Source organism: Mauremys reevesii, unplaced genomic scaffold (assembly GCF_016161935.1).
Source record: "Mauremys reevesii isolate NIE-2019 unplaced genomic scaffold, ASM1616193v1 Contig2, whole genome shotgun sequence".
Taxonomy (NCBI): domain Eukaryota; kingdom Metazoa; phylum Chordata; order Testudines; family Geoemydidae; genus Mauremys; species Mauremys reevesii.
Window position 1 is genome coordinate 3,185,819 of NW_024100826.1, and position 21,707 is coordinate 3,207,525.

General features: G+C 49.1%; 1 protein-coding gene across 4 annotated transcripts in view; it reads right to left on the bottom strand.

Annotated features, from left to right (window-relative positions):
* Nucleotides 1-390: 390 nt before the first annotated feature.
* KDM5B (lysine demethylase 5B) overlaps nt 391-21,707 on the bottom strand; it is a 192,856-nt gene continuing 171,539 nt past the window's right edge. For all 4 annotated transcript variants that reach the window (XM_039518029.1, XM_039518031.1, XM_039518028.1 and 1 more), the window contains 3 exons: nt 5,662-5,816; nt 4,805-5,131; nt 391-1,266 (listed from right to left, as the gene is read on the bottom strand). In XM_039518029.1, the coding sequence (XP_039373963.1) occupies nt 1,135-1,266; nt 4,805-5,131; nt 5,662-5,816 (614 nt within the window). In that variant the 3' untranslated portion in view covers nt 391-1,134. The remainder of the gene's footprint in view (nt 1,267-4,804; nt 5,132-5,661; nt 5,817-21,707) is intronic.

Genomic DNA, 21,707 nt, shown 5'->3' on the forward strand with positions numbered 1-21,707 from the left:
CAGCTAGATGTGATTGGGGGAGATGAGCTGTACCACCTCAGCTTTATGCCAGTTCTCTGATGAGTCAATTGTATCTCATACCCCCACAGCAGCAGCAGCTCCTCCCCCAAACTCTCATGCTAGAGATCCCCCTGGCAGCTTTCTCCTGACCCCTTATCTAATCCAATCTGGTAGAAAATCCTTTTGAATTGAAATATTTTTTTTAAAAAATGTATTTAGTGTGAATAATTTGATCTTGTTTTCTTCTTCCAACACTGAAGACAGGGTAAAAAAAATACCGTGGCTTTTCTAGTTCATTTTCCTTAAAATAAAGAAATAAATAGTGGAATTTTCTTGAGCAAGTGGAGCCCACTAATGTAAAGACCGATCATGAAGGAAAGGGAAACTGCATTTCCAGCTCTCTAAAAACATCACCATTTAATTTTATAACATAACCAGGGGTTTATTCCACAATAGAAACTGCAACATTTGATACAAGCTACCCCAAAAAAGGAGAGAGCCAAAATACAGCAGTGGCAATTACTTTACAGAGCTTTTTCTGTCTTCTACCGCGCTAGTCCATCAGTGACACTAGGACCTAAACATTTGCTTTCTGTACATCAACCAATGCTAAAAGCACCAACACGCTGTTCAGAATTGTAATTCCAGTCACTGCAACCAGACATAGAAGTTATTGCTCAGATAAATAAACCTAGTCTACAAAAAAAATAGTGAAAAAAACTAAAAAGTTTCCAAAAAGAGTTAACAGCGTAAACAAGGGATATCCTCAAAAGAGGATCTATTGGGATTCATGGTGCAGTTTTTCTGCACCTAAACCAAGTTGAATTATGTATGCTGGTATATCCCAGAGAGAGGTAATTGAATGCTGTACAATAAAAGGTGCATGTTTCAGATGCCTTCCAAACTGGAGGAAACCCCTACTAAACAGTGAGCATTTCAAATCTCAACAACCACAAATAGCTCAAGAGAAAATACAAAAGTTTCAAAAATTGTTTGAGTTCTGAAAAATGATCCCATAAGGATAGAAGTAGCACCATTTGCAGCCTGGCTCTTAAACCAGCCCTGTGACTTTATGGAGAAATTCTGATAACCTTCCTTAATGGAGTCCTGACTGACTTCTGGCGAGTTTTACTTTCAATATTCAGAGTCCTTCCCAGTACAGCTGATACAGATGTAGTCTTCCTTCTCTGCCATCTCAGGAGAAATGCCCACACATACCTGATGGAACCACTGATTGCAACTGCCATCACACTGGACCCAATCCACCTAATTGCAAAGAGCAGACAGATTAGTGTTCAGAGAAAGGCAGCAGATAAAGTGCAAACCTTCTGTGGTAAGTTATCTTCAAGCTCTTAGCAATCTACCTATTTGAACCAGCCAACATCCTACCCTGAGGGATTGGCTTAGTGACTGCTAGGGGCACAGTCAGCTTGCACTGTGGTCAGTTTCACAAATGTAACTAAAGCGGTTTGGTCAAGAGCAGTGTCCTCCCTACCACTCGCACACAGTTTAAAACCCTGAGGAGGGGGCTTGAATTGGGTTTTTGTTTTAAAAGTTTTTCTCTCATCACTGTGCGCAACCCTCACAAACAGCAGGGGAGCTAACACAGACACCAAGGGGGCATGAATATACAACTCAGCCCCTGCTGTGCATGTACAATCCTGAGACTGGACACATCAATTGCCTGCTGACACATGGTGCTGTCTATTGCATAGGGGAGTGTCTCTCTATGCTCAGTGAACATGAGGGCAACAATCTCTAATGCCGTAAGATTTTCTCTTGGGATTCTGGTGCTCTCCCAGCCTTCTGTACAGGCAGTGAAGGGTGGAATGCTCTTTGCTGCTAAATTCAAGGATAGCTCCACATGCCCACATCTCTCCCCAGGTCTATGCAGAGCTCCCTCCTTCCAGTCATTCCCAGCCCAGTGAGGGAGGCCTGTGTGAAGCCTCCACCCTCCAGCTTTGCCTCTCATTATGTTTGGCTATGCAGGAGTGAGAGGGAATCTCCCATTGCTCCTGTCTGCCCAAGCCATGAAGCCTTCGTATACCTGTATCTCAGGGGCACTGATGGAGACACAGCTTGCTTGCACCCCCTGCCATCCCTTCACTGCATCACTCTGGCTCAATGCAGACACTCTCCTGGCATCTCCTCCACTCTCCTGCCAGGTTTGGTGCTGGAGTCTGAAAGGATGGTGACTGCTTAGCTCTCCTCTCTGACTTTGGGAACAGTTCCAGGTAGGGAAGAGGAACCATATTAGTTCCCAAGCTCTGTATGGAAGCTGTACTGATGATACTCCAAGAGTGGCTGAGAAAGGGTGTGCACTCCTCCAGAAAAGCAATGCACAGGGATGTCATCATGTAGGGAGTTAGGCACTAGGTGATTTTGAAAATCCCACTAGGTGCTTATTTGCATCTTTAGGCCCTTAAACACCTTTAAAATCTGGCCCAAAATTACCAGAAGAACAGAAGGCGTTCTCTGTCTAAATCACTGTTACTTTCAGAAGCTGATGTTGTAACTTAACAAGAGCTGAGAACAAATATACATAAAGCAATATAAGTTTTAAATCTACTGTGTCCTTCTAATAAGAACAGCATTAATTTGAAACCCAGAAGGATATAGGCCAAGAAGTTGTTAGCTCCACCCTGTGACCTCATCATGAAAATTTCTGTTTGAAAAAAACCCTCATTCCCTGTTACCTGTTACAGGTGTAGGGAGAAGCAATGGCTGAGCTCCATGCATTATTCTTACTGCATCACTAAGGCCTTACCCCAGTGGTTTATTACTGTGGGCCACAAATGTGGCCCACAATGTGTTATGTGGGCCACAGCTTGAGAATCACTGCACCTCCCCCCCCCCCCACCAAACCCTCTACAGTTCCCTATGCCCAGCGCGCCCCCCTGCTCAGAGCCCCCTCCACAGAGTGGGCCAGGACAGGTGCCCTAGGTGGGGGATCCAGACCCTGCGGTGTGAGACTAGGCAGCTGGACCCTGGGACTCCACTGTATGGGCCCAGGTAGCTGGCCTCTGGACCCCCACCCCGAGTGGCCAGGTAGCCAGGACCCCTGTGCCGGGCCAGGAGTAGAGCCCCAGGCAGCTAAAACCTGGCACCCTGCAAAATGGGCGAGGAATAGCTCAGTGGTTTGAGCATTGGCCTGCTAAACCCAAGGTTGTGAGTTCAATCCTTGAGGGGCCATTTAGGGATCTGGGGCAAAAATCTGTCTGAGGATTGGTCCTGCTTTGAGCAGGGGGTTAGACTAGATGACCTCCTGAGGTCCCTTCCAACCCTGATATTCTATGAAACCCCTGGTTCCCAGCACCGCCCACTCCCTCACAGCCAAGGGGCCCCTCCCGCCCCAAACCTGCCCAGAGACCCACTCTCCAGCTCCCTGCTGCACTCACCAGCCCCATCCTGGCAGGAGCCCTCCTGCAGGCTGCCAGATGTTGTGTCTCCTTCAGCCAGCCCCACTCCCTATCAGACCAGGGCAGCAAATCTTGAATTTTTTTAGCACACACCTGGGCTGCAGCTATGTGCTAATTGGGCCACGGGTTGAGAACTGCTGCCTTAGCCACTCTCAGAAATCACACAAATTAAACTAAATTGGGCTATAAACTGATTCAGTTAAATTAGAGCAACCACCTTTGTGTGGGCACACAAATTGGTTTACTAGTGGTATCACAGAGCTTATACCTTTCACAGAGTTCAGCTTACTCCTGAGACAGGACTTCTCTCAACAACAAAGAAATTCTGGAACTTGTAGCCCAGTAACCCTTAGATGCTAAAGCATGTTGGATATAAAAAGACTTGTTTTCCTCAGTCTGGGGGAGGATCAGGGATATGGTAGGACTTGTCGAGTTTCTCTCTGCCACGGAGGAGATGAAGGATGGGCAGGTGTGATCTTTGCAAGGGGAAGTGCTAAAGGAAGAAGCCTACTAAAGAAACCTTAAAAGGCCCATTTGAGACCTTTGCATTAAGAGGGGAGAATCCCTGAGAAAATGAAGGTGCTCCAAGACTTTGAGGGGGTAGTACCCAAGGAATTTAGTATGGTTTGCCTTTTTGGATTCTGTCTACCCTGGAAAGGGGATTTTTTTTGGCTCAGCCAGAACTATCCAGCCAGTGGGGAAAGTGAGGCATGGGCCCAGCCTGACAATGGGCAGGTCAGCTGCACCATAACGTGACTAATCTCAATTTATTTGGTGACAAGCCAAACTACATTAAATTGGCATCAAACATTCTTAAACTGATTTAGGAATGTCCACACAAAGGGGCTTGTGTTTGATTTTGATATTTCAATTGAGAAACTGATTTAGCTCGTGGGAACTGTGTGTGTAGACACAACCTAAGATTTTTAAAAACAGCCTTTCAAGCAGCCTTTAAGGAGAAACAGTAGTAGCTTTTCTATCAAAAAAAAACACAGCAAGATTGTAAGAAATCTGGAATTGTAAGGACCTCCCTCCAAGCTTAATAGGAGATGCAGCAAGCAGCAGCCAGCTGCCAAATGGGACCTTTTAGAGCTACTTCTGTCTACCTGAAAAGTGAGTTATTGGAGACACTGGGAGAAGTTCCTACGAAAATGTGATTCAACTCTAAGTAGTTCCAATAGTTGCCAGGTACTCAAAGAAAAGTGCCTGTAGGGAAGAGACTAAAGGCAAGGATGAGCTCCTCAGGTTTTCCAGGTGCCCAGTGTCTGAAATAGCTCTCACTCTCTTTGTCGATAATGTTGGTCTAACAAAAGGATTAGGGATCAGTTCCGATATCACCTGCTCCCTGCATTCAGTGCCCCACAGCAGGCTTCCCATTCACTGACCTCATCTCCTTCAGGCTGCAGGCAGTTCACCGCAGGGCAGATTGCATCTTCATCCTCCGAGTCCTCCTGCTCAGAGAACGACATATCCAAGGGAAGCAAGTGGCTTTCACTGGAGCGCTGCACCTCAAAGAGCCGTTCTCGCTCTCTCTCCAGTTTGCTATTGCTGAGATCCTTGGAGGGATTCAGTTTCAATTTCTTCTTTTTGGGTGTTCTCAGTTTTTTTACTCTTGCTCTCTTCTCATCACAGAAGCCCTCTCTTTCAAAGCGCCTCTTTAATTTTCTCTCCACAGAACCAACTCCATCTCTCTTCCCCCGGCAGCACTCGTTCTAGTGGGAAGGATATTGAAGCAAAACCCTAAGGACTCTAATCCGTTATTCAGTGATCTATCTTCTCCTCCAACATATCACCCATCCATCACTACACTGAAAGGAGGGCTGCCCTCTATGGCACACTAAACACACTCACCCTGCAGCTATTCTTAAGGGCTGAACATTGGGTCAAAGCAAGAGTTGGAATGAGTGAGTGACTCCCTCCTTTTTTCCTCTCCTCCAAAGCAGCTTTACAAGTTTCCAGTTTCCAAGGAAAAGCCTCCTCTTCCCCACTGGATTCATTAGTATCTGGTTACTATTAGAATCAGAATGGCCATAATTAAGTCATACAAATGACCAGTAAATGCAGTTTCAGGATGCAGGAATGCAACACAAATTATATTCACAGACAGAGAAACCTGCAGAGAGAGTTCCCAACCCTTCCTGAAGACACACACACACTTTTGAAGTTTACGGAGTCCAGCCAGAACCTCTCTGCTTGGGAAGGGCCCCAAACAGAGGGATCTGTGGCGTTGTCAGATACCTGCCTTTTCACTTGTTGGTCCTATTGCTGACCTCTGTTCTGTTTGCAGAACAGGGCTCTGCTTTGTGAATAAGATCTGGTAGAGCTCTTGTATTTCAGGGAGTGAAACCTGTAGCAAATGGGCTTCCATCAGCAGCTCATCCAGCTCTGCGCTAATGGCTACAACAACAAAACAAACATTTTAATTTTCTAATGTCAAGGCTTGTGATAAATACAGAGATTTAGAAAATTCTTTCCCAATAGTCAGGGCCGGATTAACTTTTTGTGGGTCCAGCGCCAAACGTATTTGCGGGCCCCCATTGGGGAAAAAGGGCATGTGATGGGGGGTGATCCACAGAGCGAGGGGCCGGTTGGGGGCAATGAGGTGCAGTGCGGCGGTAGTGGCCCCACTCAGCCCAGCACAAGGGCACTGTTTACAAACCCAAAACTGCTAGTCACACACTGGCCCACCCAGGCCTGTTCTGCCAGTGTGCCCCTCACCCAGAGACTTCCCCCACAGATCTCTATGCCCAGTACCCCCTGCCTAGATACCGCTCCCGGTGACCTCCCACCACAACTGCACAACACCCGGCACACCATACCCCCTGCCCAGCTCCCCTACTGTCCAGCACCCACTTCACAGTCCCGCCATCACAGCTGTACAGTGCCCCATATTCCTGAGAGAATTCTGCATCAAATTCTGTGCATAATATTTTAAAATTATGATTTTTTTTTAAACAAACAAACAAACGTGGAAGCGCCACCATGGCAGTGGGGAGCACAGGCCACTAGCTGCATGGAGGTGGGAGAATACCCTGCATCCTCCCCTGGCCCCCAGGGACAGGGACTTGGCAGTGAGGCTGAACCTGACACTGACATAGAACAAGGGCCATGCCTGCCACAGAAACACCCTGGGGCCCTGCCCCTTTTGCCCCAGGCAGACCAGATGTGGGCAGGGAGGCTCAGCCTGGCAGCAGGATCCAAGTGCAGAGAGACTTAGTGTGGGGGTATCCAGATGGGGGTAAGAGGGTTCTGTGGGGGGCAGTCTGGGTGCAGGCAGCTCAGTGTGGGATCTGGATGCCCAAGGAGGTGACAGGTGCAGGGGCAATGGGAGTCTGCAGGAGGGACTAAGTGAAAGTGGTTGGAGCTCAGTGGGGGGGGGGGAGGGGGGAGAGTCTGGGTGCAGGGGAGGTGGGGTTCATTTAGATGGAGGTCTAGGTGTAGGTGGTTGGGGCTCAGTGGGGAGGGTGTCGGGGGGGCTCATTGGGGAGGTGGAGCTTGTCAGGGTGAGGGTTTGATGGGCCTGCTTAACAGGGGAGTCCCAGCTGCTGCCAAGGGGATCCGCATGCTGGGCCCCCGTTTCCCCTATCCCAGGATCGGCAACCTTTGGCACGCAGCCCACCAGAGTAAGCCCCCTGGTGGCCTGGGCCAGTTTGTTTACTTGCTGCATCCGCAGGTTTGGTTGATCACAGCTCCCACTGGCCGTGGTTCACTGCTCCAGGCCAATGGGGGCTGTGAGAAGCCGTGGCCAGCACGTCCCTCAGCCCACGCTGCTTCCCGCAGCCCCCCATTGGCCTGGAACAGCAAAGCACGGCCAGTGGAACTCGCGATCGGCCAAACCTGTGGATGCAGCAGGTAAACAAACCAGCCCGGCCCGCCAGGGGGCTTACCCTGGTGGGCCGCGGGCCAAAGGCTGCCAATCCCTGCCCTATCCCCTTCTCTTCCCCATTCCCTCTGTCCCCCTGCGGGCACTCACTGTTGTACAAAATGAAGGATGGCTCCCAGCACACAGAAGGGAGCTTAATGAGCACGAGGACCCAGAAGGTGGTGTCCAGCTGCAAAGTCCAAGGAGCTGAGCAGCACCTTCTTTTTTCAGCCAGGAGGCGCAGCTCTGCCTTCACAGAATAGATATGCTCATTCCACCCCCTTCCTCAAGGCTCCTCCCCCGCCTCTTCTCTGGCTCCTCTCCCCAGCGGCGAGCATGGTGCAGTTCTGCTCTTCCCCCTCCCTCCTGCTGGTAAACAGTTGATCGGCAGCACGAAGGGGGAGGGCAGGAATGCAACAAGCTGTGAGAAAAGGCAGGGGAGGGGGAGCTTGGCTGCCCTACTGCAGCAGGAGCCTCAGTGCCAGCAGCACCAAGCTTCTGCCCCCCGCAGGAAGGGGGGGGCGCAGAGAAGAGTGGGCCTGCCCGGGGCCCCCCTGGAGTGTGGGCCTGGCGCCATGGTAAATCCGCTACTGGCAATAGTACATAAATCAATAAAATGGAAAATTTGGGGAAGATTTTTTTATGCTTAACTAACAGTCTTTGTGCAAAACATCTCTAATAAATCTGGTCAGATTCATTGTTGTCATTAGAGATGAAAAGTGAAGTAACTAAAAAAAACAAAGGCCTGTGCAGTAACTTGTGGGCAGTCATATGGTGGTGGAGACTTTTACTGGGAATGGCCCCTGTCAAACTCTCTGGGTCACTATCATAAAAATGACTTATTCAGTGTCTGGGTTATGATTTCTATCTCAGCTGATAGATCCCTGTCCCTCAGCCTGACCTGGCTGCTTCTCACCAATTTGAAGCAACTTGAGGGAGTGAGTTAAAGAATCGTCATTTGAATCAAAGGAGAAAGATTTTCAGAATCACAAAGGAAAAAGGTGAATTGGATACAAAACCATGGAGCGAATCCAAAGTAAAGCCAAGGATGGGCGGGGGAAGTTACTAATACAATACTTTTGTAAATCTCTAACTGAAACTAAAGACTGATACCTAAAACTGGTTCTCACTGTATAATTACTGTTAAGCTTTAATACACAGATCTTTTCCATTGAGGTTTTAAAGCAGTTTAAGGCATAACTCAAAATTATTATGTAAACACTTTAACATTTTTGTACAAGGACTCTATGCAAATCAAATGTGTACTGAATCCATAAATGACTGTGGAATATGTAAATAAATGTACAATTATCACTAGTTAAGTTCCATATTAACAGCACACAAAAGTAAAAACTAAATATAAGGCCAGACCTTGGAATCTGAAGCAGCAAATGTCTGGAGTGAAAGCCAGGAAGCAACAAGGGTGGCTTTTGAGACAAGTGGAAAGATGCCATTTGTACTAGGCCCTATACTGGTTTGGTCCACGTTAGACCATCTATGCTAGGAAACAGATCAGTACGATAATGGAGGTGTCATTTGATTAGTAAAAATCTACAGAAGCACCATTTCAATGGTGTCACCCTCTGCAGCATGGCAGCAGGCACTCACTGCCTGCCTGGCTCCCAGCTCCAGGCCCTCCGATTGATCGAATTTTTGATAATACAATGTTGTTGGAAATGGGTCAAGTTGGGTATCATTCGAAAGACCTTTCTTCCATGGACCACTGGTACAAAACATGACAAACCTAGAACAATTATGTAGATACATATTTGAGAAAAATACACCTCTACCTCAATATAACGCGACCCGATATAACATGAATTCGGATAGAACGCGGTAAAGCAGTGCTCCGGGGGGGCGGGGCTGCGCACTCTGGTGGATCAAAGCAAGTTTGATATAACGCAGTTTCACCTATAACGCAGTAAGATTTTTTGGCTCCCGAGGACAGCATTATATCGAGGTAGAGGTGTATTTAGAAATCAACTTTTTAAAATTATAGTTTAAAACAGGGATGCATTGCTTACATAACAAAAGAGACGACTTTTGGTAAATCTAAGGAAGTCAGCCTGGTCATATAGGACTAAAAACCATGTACTCAAAGTCATCAGTGTCGTCTCTGTCTAGGGAACCACTGCTAAACACATGATCCTCATCCATGCTGCTCTTGCGTATCTCCATACAAGGCAGGTTGCTGGCCCAACATTTGCAGTGTGGTTATCATCTGGTCTTTGCACAAGCAGTTGATTAGCTGAAAGACTGATTTAGAAGTGCATCGTATTTCACATGTAATTTATATGATTAGTCCATCCTCCAAGACCCATCCATGCCCGGTTGGGAAGGGTAGCTTTGGATGCACTAAATCATCCCAGAGCCATTCCATTGCTTGACAATTTGCCCTCTTAATAGCAGGTATAACTGCACCCCATCTTAGTGGCAATTTTTCTCAGTTTGCCTGCTTCTTGGAAAATGTCCACCAACATAGCTCTGCAAGTGTCATAATGCTGGTCTTCAAATTGTAAGCCAAGCACATGAATGCCTCCAGTGCATTTATGACCTCATAAGTGACTGTCTCAGCCATTCCAAGCACCTTCAGAGCAAGCAGAGAATCTTCAGAGACTGAATCAAATACTGTCCACTAAGATAATTTTATCTTTCCAGTCAACCTTCCAGTAGTGCCACATCTTGAGAGGGCGTGGAAGCCTGGCAGTGCAGTGACTTTTAATAGTCTGAGTAATAGGAACACATCTCTAAGGGACATACAGCAATTCTGTTCCCCAACAACAAGCACAAAAAACCAATCTTGTGAAAGTCTTAGGTAGTGCCTCACAGAGAGCACTAGAAAAGACAGTTACTCACCGTTGTAACTGTTGTTCTTCGAGATGTGTTGCTCATATCCATTCCAGTTAGGTGTGCGCGCGCCGCGTGCACGTTCGTCGGAAGACTTTTACCCTAGCAACACTCAGTGGGTCGGCTGGGCGCCCCCTGGAGTGGTGCCACCATGGCCCCGGATATATACCCCAGCCGACCCACCCACTCCTCAGTTCCTTCTTGCTGGCTACTCCGACAGTGGGGAAGGAGGGTGGGCTTGGAATGGATATGAGCAACACATCTCGAAGAACAACAGTTACAACGGTGAGTAACCGTCTTTTCTTCTTCAAGTGATTGCTCATATCCATTCCAGTTAGGTGATTCCCAAGCTTTACCTAGACGGTGGGGTCGGAGAAAGACATGGCGGAATGCAAAACCGCCGAGCCGAAGGCCGCGTCGTCTCTAGATTGCTGGACTAGAGCATAGTGCGCAGCTAACGTGTGGACTGATGACCAGGTCGCCGCACGGCATATCTCCTGGATCGGTACGTGTGCCAGGAACGCAGCTGAGGACGCCTGAGCCCTGGTAGAATGGGCAGTGAGGTGGCCCACGGGGACATGGGCCAAATCATAGCATGTGCAAATGCACACCATTAGCCAAGAGGAGATCCTCTGTGCTGAGACGGGGAGGCCTTTCATACGGTCTGCCACTGACACGAAAAGCTGGGGGGATTTACGGAAGGGCCTTGTACGGTCAATATAAAATGCAAGTGCCCTGCGGACATCTAAGGAGTGTAACCGCTGCTCCCGCGGGGAGGAATGAGGTTTAGGGAAGAAAACTGGGAGGAAGATGTCCTGATTCGTATGAAAGGCTGAAACCACCTTAGGGAGAAAAGCGGGATGTGGCCGCAACTGGACCTTGTCCTTATGAAAGATAGTGTAAGGGGGGTCTACAGTGAGTGCTCTAAGTTCGGAGACCCGCCTGGCCGAAGTAATGGCCACCAGAAAAACTGTCTTCCATGATAGATACAGCAGAGAGCAGGTTGCCAGCGGCTCGAAGGGGGGACCCATAAGCTTGTTTAACACGAGGTTGAGGTCCCAGGTGGGGGCAGGACGACGAACTTGAGGGTAGAAGCGTTCCAGCCCCTTCCTAAACCTGGCGACCACCGGGTGAGAGAACACCGAGTGACCAGCCTCTCCAGGATGGAAAGCAGATATGGCCGCCAAGTGAACTTTCAGGGAGGATACGGCAAGGCCCTGCTGCTTAAGCTGCCAGATGTAGTCCAGAATGACTGGAATGGGGGCCCTTGAAGGAGTAAGAGCCTGCGATGCACACCAGGCTGAGAAATGCTTCCATTTAGCCGAATAAGTGGACCGAGTGGAAGGTTTCCTACTACTGAGCAGGACATGCTGCACAGGGGCGGAACAGCGCAACTCCGATGTGTCTAGCCACGCAGGAGCCACGCCGTGAGGTGAAGGGCCGGAAGGTTCGGGTGTCGGAGACTGCCGTGCTCCTGAGTTACAAGGTCCGGGCAGAGGGGGAGAGTGATCGGTGTGGCTATGGAGAGGCTGAGGAGCGTGGTGTACCAGGGTTGCCTGGGCCACGCTGGGGCAATCAGGATTAGACGTGCCCTGTCCTGCCATAGTTTCAACAGAACCTTGTGCACCAGCGGGAACGGAGGGAATGCATAAAGCAGCTGGTGCTTCCACGGAATGAGGAATGCGTCCAAGATTGAGCCTGGTGAGTGACCCCAGAACGAGCAGAACACTTGGCACTTCCTGTTCGCGCGAGAGGTGAATAGGTCCACGTGGGGAAAGCCCCACTTGTGGAAGATTGCATGGATAATGTCCGGTCTTATGGACCACTTGTGCCACAGGAAGGATCTGCTCAGCCGATCCGCGAGAGTGTTCCGAACTCCCGGGAGAAAGGATACCACCAGGTCTATCGCATGAGCTATGCAAAACTCCCATAAATTGATGGCTTCGAGGCAAAGAGGGGAAGATCGAGTCCCTCCCTGCTTGTTTATGTAATACATGGCCGTCGTGTTGTCCGTAAACACGGAGACACAACGGCCGGACAGAAGCTTGCGGAATGCATAGCATGCCAGGCGAACCGCTCTGAGGTCTCAGACATTTATGTGGAGGGAGAGCTCCTCTGATGACCACAGGCCTTGGGTGAGCAGGCGACCGAGGTGGGCCCCCCAGCCGAGGGATGACGCGTATGTCGTCAAAGACAGGGTGGGCTGCGGTGGGTGGAACGGTAACCCCGCACACACCACGGAGGGGTACAGCCACCAGTCGAGGGAGCGCAGTGTACTCGGCGGGATGGTGACTAACGTGTCCATCACATCCCTGCCCGGACAGTACACCGAATGGAGCCATGTTTGAAGAGGGCGGAGGCGGAGCCTGGCGAATTCGGTGACGTATGTACATGCCGCCATGTGGCCTAGGAGACCGAGGCAAGTGCGGACCGAGGTCGTGGGAAAGGCCTGCAGACTGCGGATGATCGCGGACATTGCGAGGAACCTCGGCCGAGGGAGACAGGCTTTGGCCAGAGTGGAATCCAAGGTAGCTCCTATAAAGTCCAGCCTTTGAGTGGGGACCAGGGTGGACTTGTCCACATTGAGCATTAGGCCGAGATGTGCAAACAGGTCCTTTGTCACTCGTATATGTACCCTCACTTGCTCCTGGGAGGCCCCTTTGATGAGCCAGTCGTCCAGGTATGGGTACACGTGGAGCCCTTGGCGACGGAGGTGGGCGGCGATCACCGCCATACATTTCGTAAATACTCAAGGCGCTGTGGAGAGGCCGAAGGGAAGGACCGCAAATTGGAAATGCCGATGGTCCGCTACAAAGCGGAAGTATCTCCTGTGCAGAGGAAATATGGCTATATGAAAGTAAGCGTCCTTCATGTCGAGGGCAGCATACCAGTCTCCAGGATCCAAGGACGGGATAATGGTCCCTAGGGAGACCATCCGAAATTTTAACTTTATCAGGAATTTGTTGAGGCCGCGAAGGTCTAGGATAGGCCTGAGACCCCCTTTCGACTTGGGGATCAGGAAGTAACGGGAGTAAAACCCTTTGCCCCATTCCTCCCTTGGCACCTCCTCGAGTGCTCCGATGGTGAGAAGCGTCTGGACCTCTTGCAAGAGGAATTGCTCATGAGAGGGGTCCCTGAAGAGGGACTGGGAGGGAGGGTGGTAAAGTGGGGTTGAAGCAAACTGGAGGTGGTATCCTTGCATCACGGTGCGCAGGTCCCAGATGTCCGAGGTCAGGTGGGACCACACAGGGAAAAAATAAGAGAGGCGGTTGGAGAAGGGAGGGAAAGGATCCTGAACGGGACGTGGTATGCTGTCCCTGGGCGCGCCTTCAAAAGGACGACTTCAGGTCTGGTTGCTGTTTGGAGGAGCCGCGGTTTTGGTTGGATTGAGGGCCTGAATAGCGCCTGCGGCCTCCGTGCCCTCCGTGCCCTCGGCGTCTGCCGAAATCTTGTCTCTGCCTAGGGACAGAGTACGGATGGAAGGGCTGAGGGCGGTAAGTGCGCCGCTGGGTCACGGGGGTATGCATGCTCAGGTTACGCATAGTGACCCTACTGTCCTTCAAATTCTGGAGTCTGGTGTCCGTTTTCTCCGAGAATAAACTCTTGCCCTCGAAGGGCAAGTCCTGAATGGTATACTGAAGTTCGGGCGGAAGGTTGGAAGCCTGCAGCCAGGAGATGCGCCTCATGGTAACACCGGCCGCCAAGGTTCTGGCTGCGGAGTCCGCTGCGTCTAGGGAAGCCTGCAAAGAGGTCCTGGCCACCTTTTTCCCTTCCTCAAGGATGGCCTTGAACTCCTGGCGGGAATCTGGGGGAAGCAACTCCCGGAATTTAGCCATCTCCGCCCAGGTGTTATAATCGTAGCGGCTCAGCAGAGCGTGCTGATTCGCTATGCGCAGCTGCAAGGCACCCGCCGAATACACCTTGCGGCCCAGAAGGTCCATCCGCCTGGCTTCCTTGGATTTCGGAGTGGGGGCCTGCTGTCCATGGCACTCCTTATCATTGACGGACTGGACCACCAGGGAGGAGGGAGGAGGATGCATATACAGGTACTCGTACCCTCGGGATGGCACCATATATTTACGCTCGACTCCCTTTGCTGTCAGCAGAATAGAGGCCAGCGATTGCCACAATGTGTCTGCCTTGGCCTGAATCGTCTTAATAAATGGCAGAGCCACTCTGGTGGGCGCGTCAGCCGCAAGGATGCTGATGACAGGATCCTCGACCTCTGGGACCTCCTCCACCTGGAGATTTATGTTGAGGGCAATTCTCCTGAGGAGGTCCTGGTGTGCCGTAAGGTCTATTGGGGGTGGGCTCGAGGACGATGAGCCAGCCACTGCCTCATCCGGCGAAGAGGAGGACGAGACGCCGGGGGCGAGGGCATCCTGTACCTGCTCCTGGTCCTGCTGAGGCTCCTGCTCGAGCTGCGCCGGTGAGGTGGATGCTTAAGCCAACTGGTCATCCGTGCCAGCTGGTGGAGGACGACTAACCGTGGCCTCAGGGGCCCGATGCTCGGAAGAGGTGGCCCGCGAGGGAAGCAGAGGAGCACCTTGGGCCTGATGGTATGCCCATGGTGTCCAAAAGGGCCACTGCTGAGCACCTTGCGCTTGGGAATGGGCTTCCTGAAACAGGCCCTCCGGCACATCTGCTTCATGGTCCTGGGAATAGTAACTTCCCGCTTGGGATGAAGTCGACAGATGCCTGGAAGGCCATGGCGGAGCAGAGAGGCCTTGGGCCGATGTCCCCACCGATCTGGTGCTCTTCCGCATGGGGGACCCGTGCCGTGAAGAACTCCGGTGCCGAGAATGAGACCGGGACCTATGACCGGCCCGGTGCCAGGAGATCGACCGGGACCTGGAGTAGCGGCGTGGGGAGCGGCTCCTGGGGGAGCGGTGCCGTGAGTGGTGCTGGGACCGTGAGCGGTGCCGTGAGTAGTAGGACGGCGACCGGGATGAGGAACGGTACCGCGAGTTCGACCGGCGTTGTGCCGTGGAGCGGCGCCGGGACTGCGAGCGGCGTGAAGAGCGGAACGGCGCCAGGACCTGGAACGTCTGCGGGACCACGATCGAGAGCGGTGCTGGTCAGGAGCGCTGACAGAAGCCAGACAAATCAGGGCCGGCTTCCCAATTGATTGTATCACCCGCACCGGCGGTGCCGGGGGTGGTGGTGGTGCCGGGTCTGACAGCGTGATCAGGTCCTTTGCCACTTCACATACCTCCGGCGTGGATGGTATGACTAGCTCAACCACGGCGGATGCTGGGGAGACAGGTGCCGGACTCGACGGCCCTTGGCGGACTGGAGTCGACGGCGCCAGCTTAGCAGGTGCCGCGGCGGGAGCGGGCGCTGGGCGGTGCAGCTGAGCTGTGCCCTCGTGCCACGCGTCGGACGGTGCCGGAGCGGCAGGGATCTTAGTCTTTTTTGCTCTCGGAGAGAGCGAGCACCTCAGGCTTGACTTGGGAGCCGGGGACGTCCAGTACCGGGAAGGATTGGGCGTACCGGTGCGGCCCGGTGCCGAAGAGGAACTTCTCGAGTCCAATAGGGCCGCACTCGGCGCCGAGGAAGGAGGGGTAAGAGCCACCTCCATAAGGAGCTGTTTAAGCCTAATGTCCCGCTCCTTTTTAGTGTGAGGCTTAAACGACTTGCAAATCGAGCACTTAGCAGACAAGTGCGACTCGCCGAGGCACTTCAAACAGAAGTCGTGCGGATCTCCTGTAGGCATCGGCCAATGGCAAGCCGAGCACGGCTTGAATCCCGGGGAGCCGGGCATGAGCGCCGGTCCCAGTGCGGGAAGGGCCTAAGCCCGAACCCGACTAAACCTACTAAATACTAACTTATCAACGAAGAATTAAGTACACTTATCTAAACTTTAACTAAATCTACAACTATATACAGAAGAGAACAAGAACTGTGAAAATGCTAGGGAGGTGGAGGTCAGCTAAGCCGCACTCCACCATTCCAACGACTGACATGGGCGGTAAGAAGGAACTGAGGAGTGGGTGGGTCGGCTGGGGTATATATCCGGGGCCATGGTGGTGCCACTCCAGGGGGCGCCCAGCCGACCCACTGAGTGTTGCTAGGGTAAAAGTCTTCCGACGAACGTGCACGCGGCATGCGCACACCTAACTGAAATGGATATGAGCAATCACTCGAAGAAGAACATGTGTGTCTTGTACAAAAATCTGGAGTTCAGTAGCACCTCTCTCTGCGGTATTGATGGCATGCAACATAATTTTAACGACAGCCTCCCGATGGGAACTATGAAGGAACTCCACTGAATAGTGTGAGGAAGTAGTTTCATTACATCATGAAATAACAAAATTCTTTGAGCATTTTTTCGCATGCTGGAGTGTTTTTCCTGTAAAATATAGGGTTAACCTGTCCTTCATGAGAGTATGTGACAGTAATTTCTTCATTGTGACATTGGAGATGTTTGTGGAGTCAATGATTTTGTACTGAATAGGTGCAATACCATAAAGTCTCTTCTTTCCGGTAATATTTTTAATTGATTCCTCTGCGTTCATTTCAAACAGGAGGTGGACTTTGTCATAGATTCAGTATTTCCTCTGTGTCTTCATAATAAAGTGTTCAGCCAAGTCTTGGCAGGTGTTAACGGTTTGTTGAGAGCTTGTACCTCGGCCATACTCTCTAACTGCTATGCAGAAAGGCCTTCGCTGCAATAAGGTACCAGTTACATTGTCAGTAAGTGCTGGCTTAGAAAGCCCATGCAAGACATGCATTTGCTTCTGATAGTGCCACATTTTTTGGATCTTTTAAGGATATGCGCTGTGTTTCATTTCTGCAGACAGGATTATAATAATAATAAATAATAATAATAATTAAGGATTGCTAAAACTGAGTCCACATCCCAGGAGCCTTTCTCCTAAACATTTGTTCCTCTTCAATCCCATTCAAAGCACCTACATGGCAATTTATCAATTCCAGCTGAGTCCCATAGTTTGCAGTAGAAAAATAAGGAAGTTTTACATACATTCTTCGTGTGACACTCAATGTGATACACAATATCATATGTGGGGCCATCTTTTGTGTCAATGCACCACTTCCCTTTATTTTCCATTCAACATTCTCACCAAAATTTGACTGCTTCATACAGTTTCTCACCCATCTCATGTGTTGAAACAGTGCTTAATGGGTGCCTTCTGGCTTCCCACAGAAGCAGCAGATGTTCTTATAGACTCATAGACTTTAAGGTCAGAAGGGACCATTATGATCATCTAGTCTGACCTCCTGCACAATGCAGGCCACAGAATCTCACCCACCCACTCCTGGAACAAGCCCCTAACCTGTCTGAGTTACTGAAGTCCTCAAATCATGGTTTAAAGACCTCAAGGTGCAGAGAATTCTCCAGCAAGTGACCTGTGCCCCATGCTGCAGAGAAAGGCAAAAAACCTCCAGGGCCAATCTGCCCTGAAGGAAAATTCCTTCCCGACCCCAAATATGGCAAATCAGTTAAACCCTGAGCATGTGGGCAAGACTTGCCAGCCAGCACTCAGGAAAGAATTCTCTGTAGTAACTCAGATCCCACCCCATCTAACATCCCATCACAGACCATTGGGTATATTTACCTGCTAATAAATCAAAGATCAATTAATTGCCAAAATTAGGCTATCCCATCATACCATCCCCTCCATAAACTTATCAAGCTTAGTCTTGAAGCCAGATATGTCTTTTGCCCTCACTACTCCCCTTGGAAGGCTGTTCCAGAACTTCACTCCTCTAATGGTTAGAAACCTTCATCTAATTTCAAGTCTAAACTTCCTAGTGTCCAGTTTATAGCCATTTGTTTTTGCGTCCACATTGGTACTAAGCTTAAATAATTCCTCTCCCTCCCTGATATTTATCCCTCTGATATATTTATAAAGAGCAATCATATCTCCCCTCAGCCTTCTTTTGGTTAGGCTAAACAAACCAAGCTCTTTGAGTCTCCTTTCATAAGACAGGTTTTCCATTCCTCGGATCATCCTAGTAGCCCTTCTCTGTACCTGTTCCAGTTTGAATTCATCCTTCTTAAACATGGGAGACCAGAACTGCACATAACATTCCAGATGAAGTCTCACTAGTGCCTGTATAACGGTACTAACACCTCCTTATCTCTACTGGAAATACCTCGCCCGATGCATCCCAAGACCGCATTAGCTTTTTTAACGGCCATATCACATTGGTGGCTCATAGTCATCCTGTGATCAACCAATACTCCGAGGTCCTTCTCCTCCTCTGTTACTTCCAGCTGATGTGTCCCCAATTAATAACCAAAGTTCTTGTTATTAATCCCTAAATGCATGACCTTGCACTTTTCACTATTAAATTTCATCCTATTACTATTACTCCAATTTACAAGGTCATCCAGATCTTCCTGTATGACATCCCGGTCCTTCTCTGTGTTAGCAATACCTTCCAGCTTTGTGTCATCTGCAAACTTTATTAGCACATTTCCGCTTTTTGTGCCAAGGTCAGTAATAAAAAGATTAAACAAGATTAGTCCCAAAACCGATCCCTGAGGAACTCCTTCCAGCCTGACAGTTCACCTTTCAGTATGATCCGTTGTAGTCTCCCCTTTAACCAGTTCCTTATCCACCTTTCAATTTTCATATTCATCCCTATCTTTTCCAATTTAACTAATAACTCCCCATGTGGAACCATATCAAATACCTTACTGAAATCAAGGTAAATTAGATCCACTGCATTTCCTTTGTCTAACAAAATCTGTTACCTTCTCAAAAGAAGGAGATCAGGTTGGTTTGGCACGATCTACCTTTTGTAAAACCATGTTGTATTTTGTCCCAATTACCACTGACCTCAATGTCCTTAACTACTTTCTCCTTCAAATTTTTTTCCATATTTTTGCATACTACAGATGTCAAACTAACAGGCCTATAGTTATGCAGATCACTTTTTTTTTCCTTTCTTAAAAATAGGAACTATGTTAGCAATTCTCCAGTCGTACGGTACAACCCCTGAGTTTACTGATTCATTAAAAATCCTTGCCAATGGGCTTGCAATTTCATGTGCCAGTTCCTTTAATATTCTTGGATGAAGATTATCTGGGCCCCCCGATTTAGTCCCATTAAAGCTTCAAGTTTGGCTTCTACCTCGGATGTGGTAATATCTACCTCCATATCCTCATTCCCATTTGTCATCCTACCATTATCCCTAAGCTCCTCATTAACCTCATTAAAGACTGAGGCAAAGTATTTCTTTAGATATTGGGCCATGCCTAGATTATCCTTAACCTCCACTCCATACTCAGTGTTTAGCGGTCCCACTTCTTCTTTCTTTGTTTTCTTCTTATTTATATGGCTAGAGAACCTTTTACTATTGGTTTTAATTCCCTTTGCAAGGTCCAACTCTACATGGCTTTTGGCCTTTCTCACTTTATCCCTACATGTTCTGACCTCAATAAGGTAGCTTTCTTGCTAATCCCTCCCATCTTCCACTCCTTGTAGGCTTTCTGCTTTTTCTTAATCACCTCTCTGAGATGCTTGCTCATACAGCTTGGTCTACTCCTGCCTATACATTTTTTCCCTTTCTTGGGATGCAGGCTTCTGATAGTCTCTGCAACTTTGACTTGAAGTAATTCCAGGCCTCATCTGCCTTTAGATCCACAAGTTCTTCAGTCCAATCCACTTCCCTAACTAATTTCCTTAATTCTTTAAAGTTAGCCCTTTTGAAATAAAAAACGCTAGTCCCAGATCTATTTTTGTTTATCCTTTCATCTAGTTTGAACTGAATTAGCTCATGATCACTCGAACCAAGGTTGTCCCCTACAGCCATTTCTTCTATGAGAACCTCACTACTCACCAAAACCAAATCTAAAATGGCATCCCCTCTTGTTGGTTCTTCAACTACTACCATCAGCTATCACATCCAGGAAAGTCTGAGCCCTATTATTATTACTAGCACTTGTCCTCCAGTCTATATCTGGGAAGTTAAAGTCTCCCATGATCACACAATTCCCATTAGTATTTACTTCATTAAAAACATTAAAGAGGTCTCTATCCATATCTAAATCAGATCCCGGTGGTCTGTAGCACACCCCAAGCCCTATCTCAGGGGAGGCTCTAGTAGCTTTCTTTCCCAATGTGATTTTTGCCCAGACAGACTGTCTTATCCATTCCATCACTTCTTCTTTCTTTACAGTTTACCTCATCATTGATATACAATGCTATTCCACCACCTTTGCCTTTATTTCTGTCTTTCCTAAACAGCACATACCCTTCAATACCTGTACTCCAGTCATGACTACTATTCCACCATGTTTCTGTTATCTCTATAATATCTGGTTTCACTTCCTGCACCAGTAACTCTAGTTCCTGCATTTTGTTGCCTAGGCTCCTCACATTAGTGTACAAACATCTTAATGTTTGCCATTTGGCTTCACTGTCATTCTCCACCCGATTTGGCACAGACATTCTACCACCAGTATCACTTATTAGACTGGTATCTACACTACCCTTCCTCCTTATGTCCATTCTCCTGCCCACAGCTATATCCTTTCTTACTTTGTTTTCTTCCCTCTCAATGTTAAATTCCGGTGTGGAGATTACTTGGACATCTCCCAACCATCTCCTCCAAATTCCTAGTTTAAAGCTCTCTTAAATCAGTTGTGCCAGCCTCCATCCTAGAAGTCTATTTCCCTCCTTACTCAGGTGAAGTCCATCCCTAGAGAACAGTCCTCTGTCCATGAATGCTTCCAAGTGGCCATACATCCCAAAGCTCAACTTACAGCACCACTGCCTGAGCCATCTGTTGATTGCCATCATGTTGTCACACCTTTGTTGCCCTTCTCTAAGAACAGGCAGTATCCCACTGAAGATCACCTGAGCCTCGATTTCCTTAAGCGTCTTCCCCAGCCTGGCATAGTCTCCCTTGATATGTTCCAGCGAGAATCTAGCTGCATCATTCGTTCCCACATGAAGGATAATCAGCGGATTCTTTCCCGTTCCCATTAGAATCCTTTTCAGCCTCAGGTCCACATCCCGTATCCTAGCACCCAGCAGACAGCACACCCTTCTGTTCTCCTGCCTTTTCCTGATGATGGTGCGATTCTCCAGTCTATCCCCTGTTCCCTCTGGCTACAAGTCCTCTCGATTTCTATTGTCCCTTGCAATCCTCCGCAACCCATCCCATATCCTCCTGGGGCTCATACTTGGTGTTGTCGTCTCCATTGACTCTTCCCCTCTTCCTATAGGACTAGCTGCTCTTCTCTCCTTCCTTGCCCTCTCACCTTCAGCAACCACCTGCTCTGCCCCTTCTTCATTTTCCAACTCTGCAAACCTGTTCCTGAGCTCTATTTATCCTTCACTGGCCCGTCTTTTCCTCTGCCTGGTTCTCTTAGTCACATGCTTCCACTATCCACTTTCCTCACCCAGCAGTGTCTCTTCAGAATTCTTTGGTCCTGCTTCCATCTGCAAGCCTGAGCTTTTCCCTTAAGCCTCCTCATGTCTTTGCTCCATCATCTGCTCGAACCCCCTTCTAAACTCAACCAGAGTTTCCACCTGCATCTCCAATCCTCGGATCTTTTCTTCCATCAGCTCTATCAGGTGGCACTTCATGCAGACGAAACT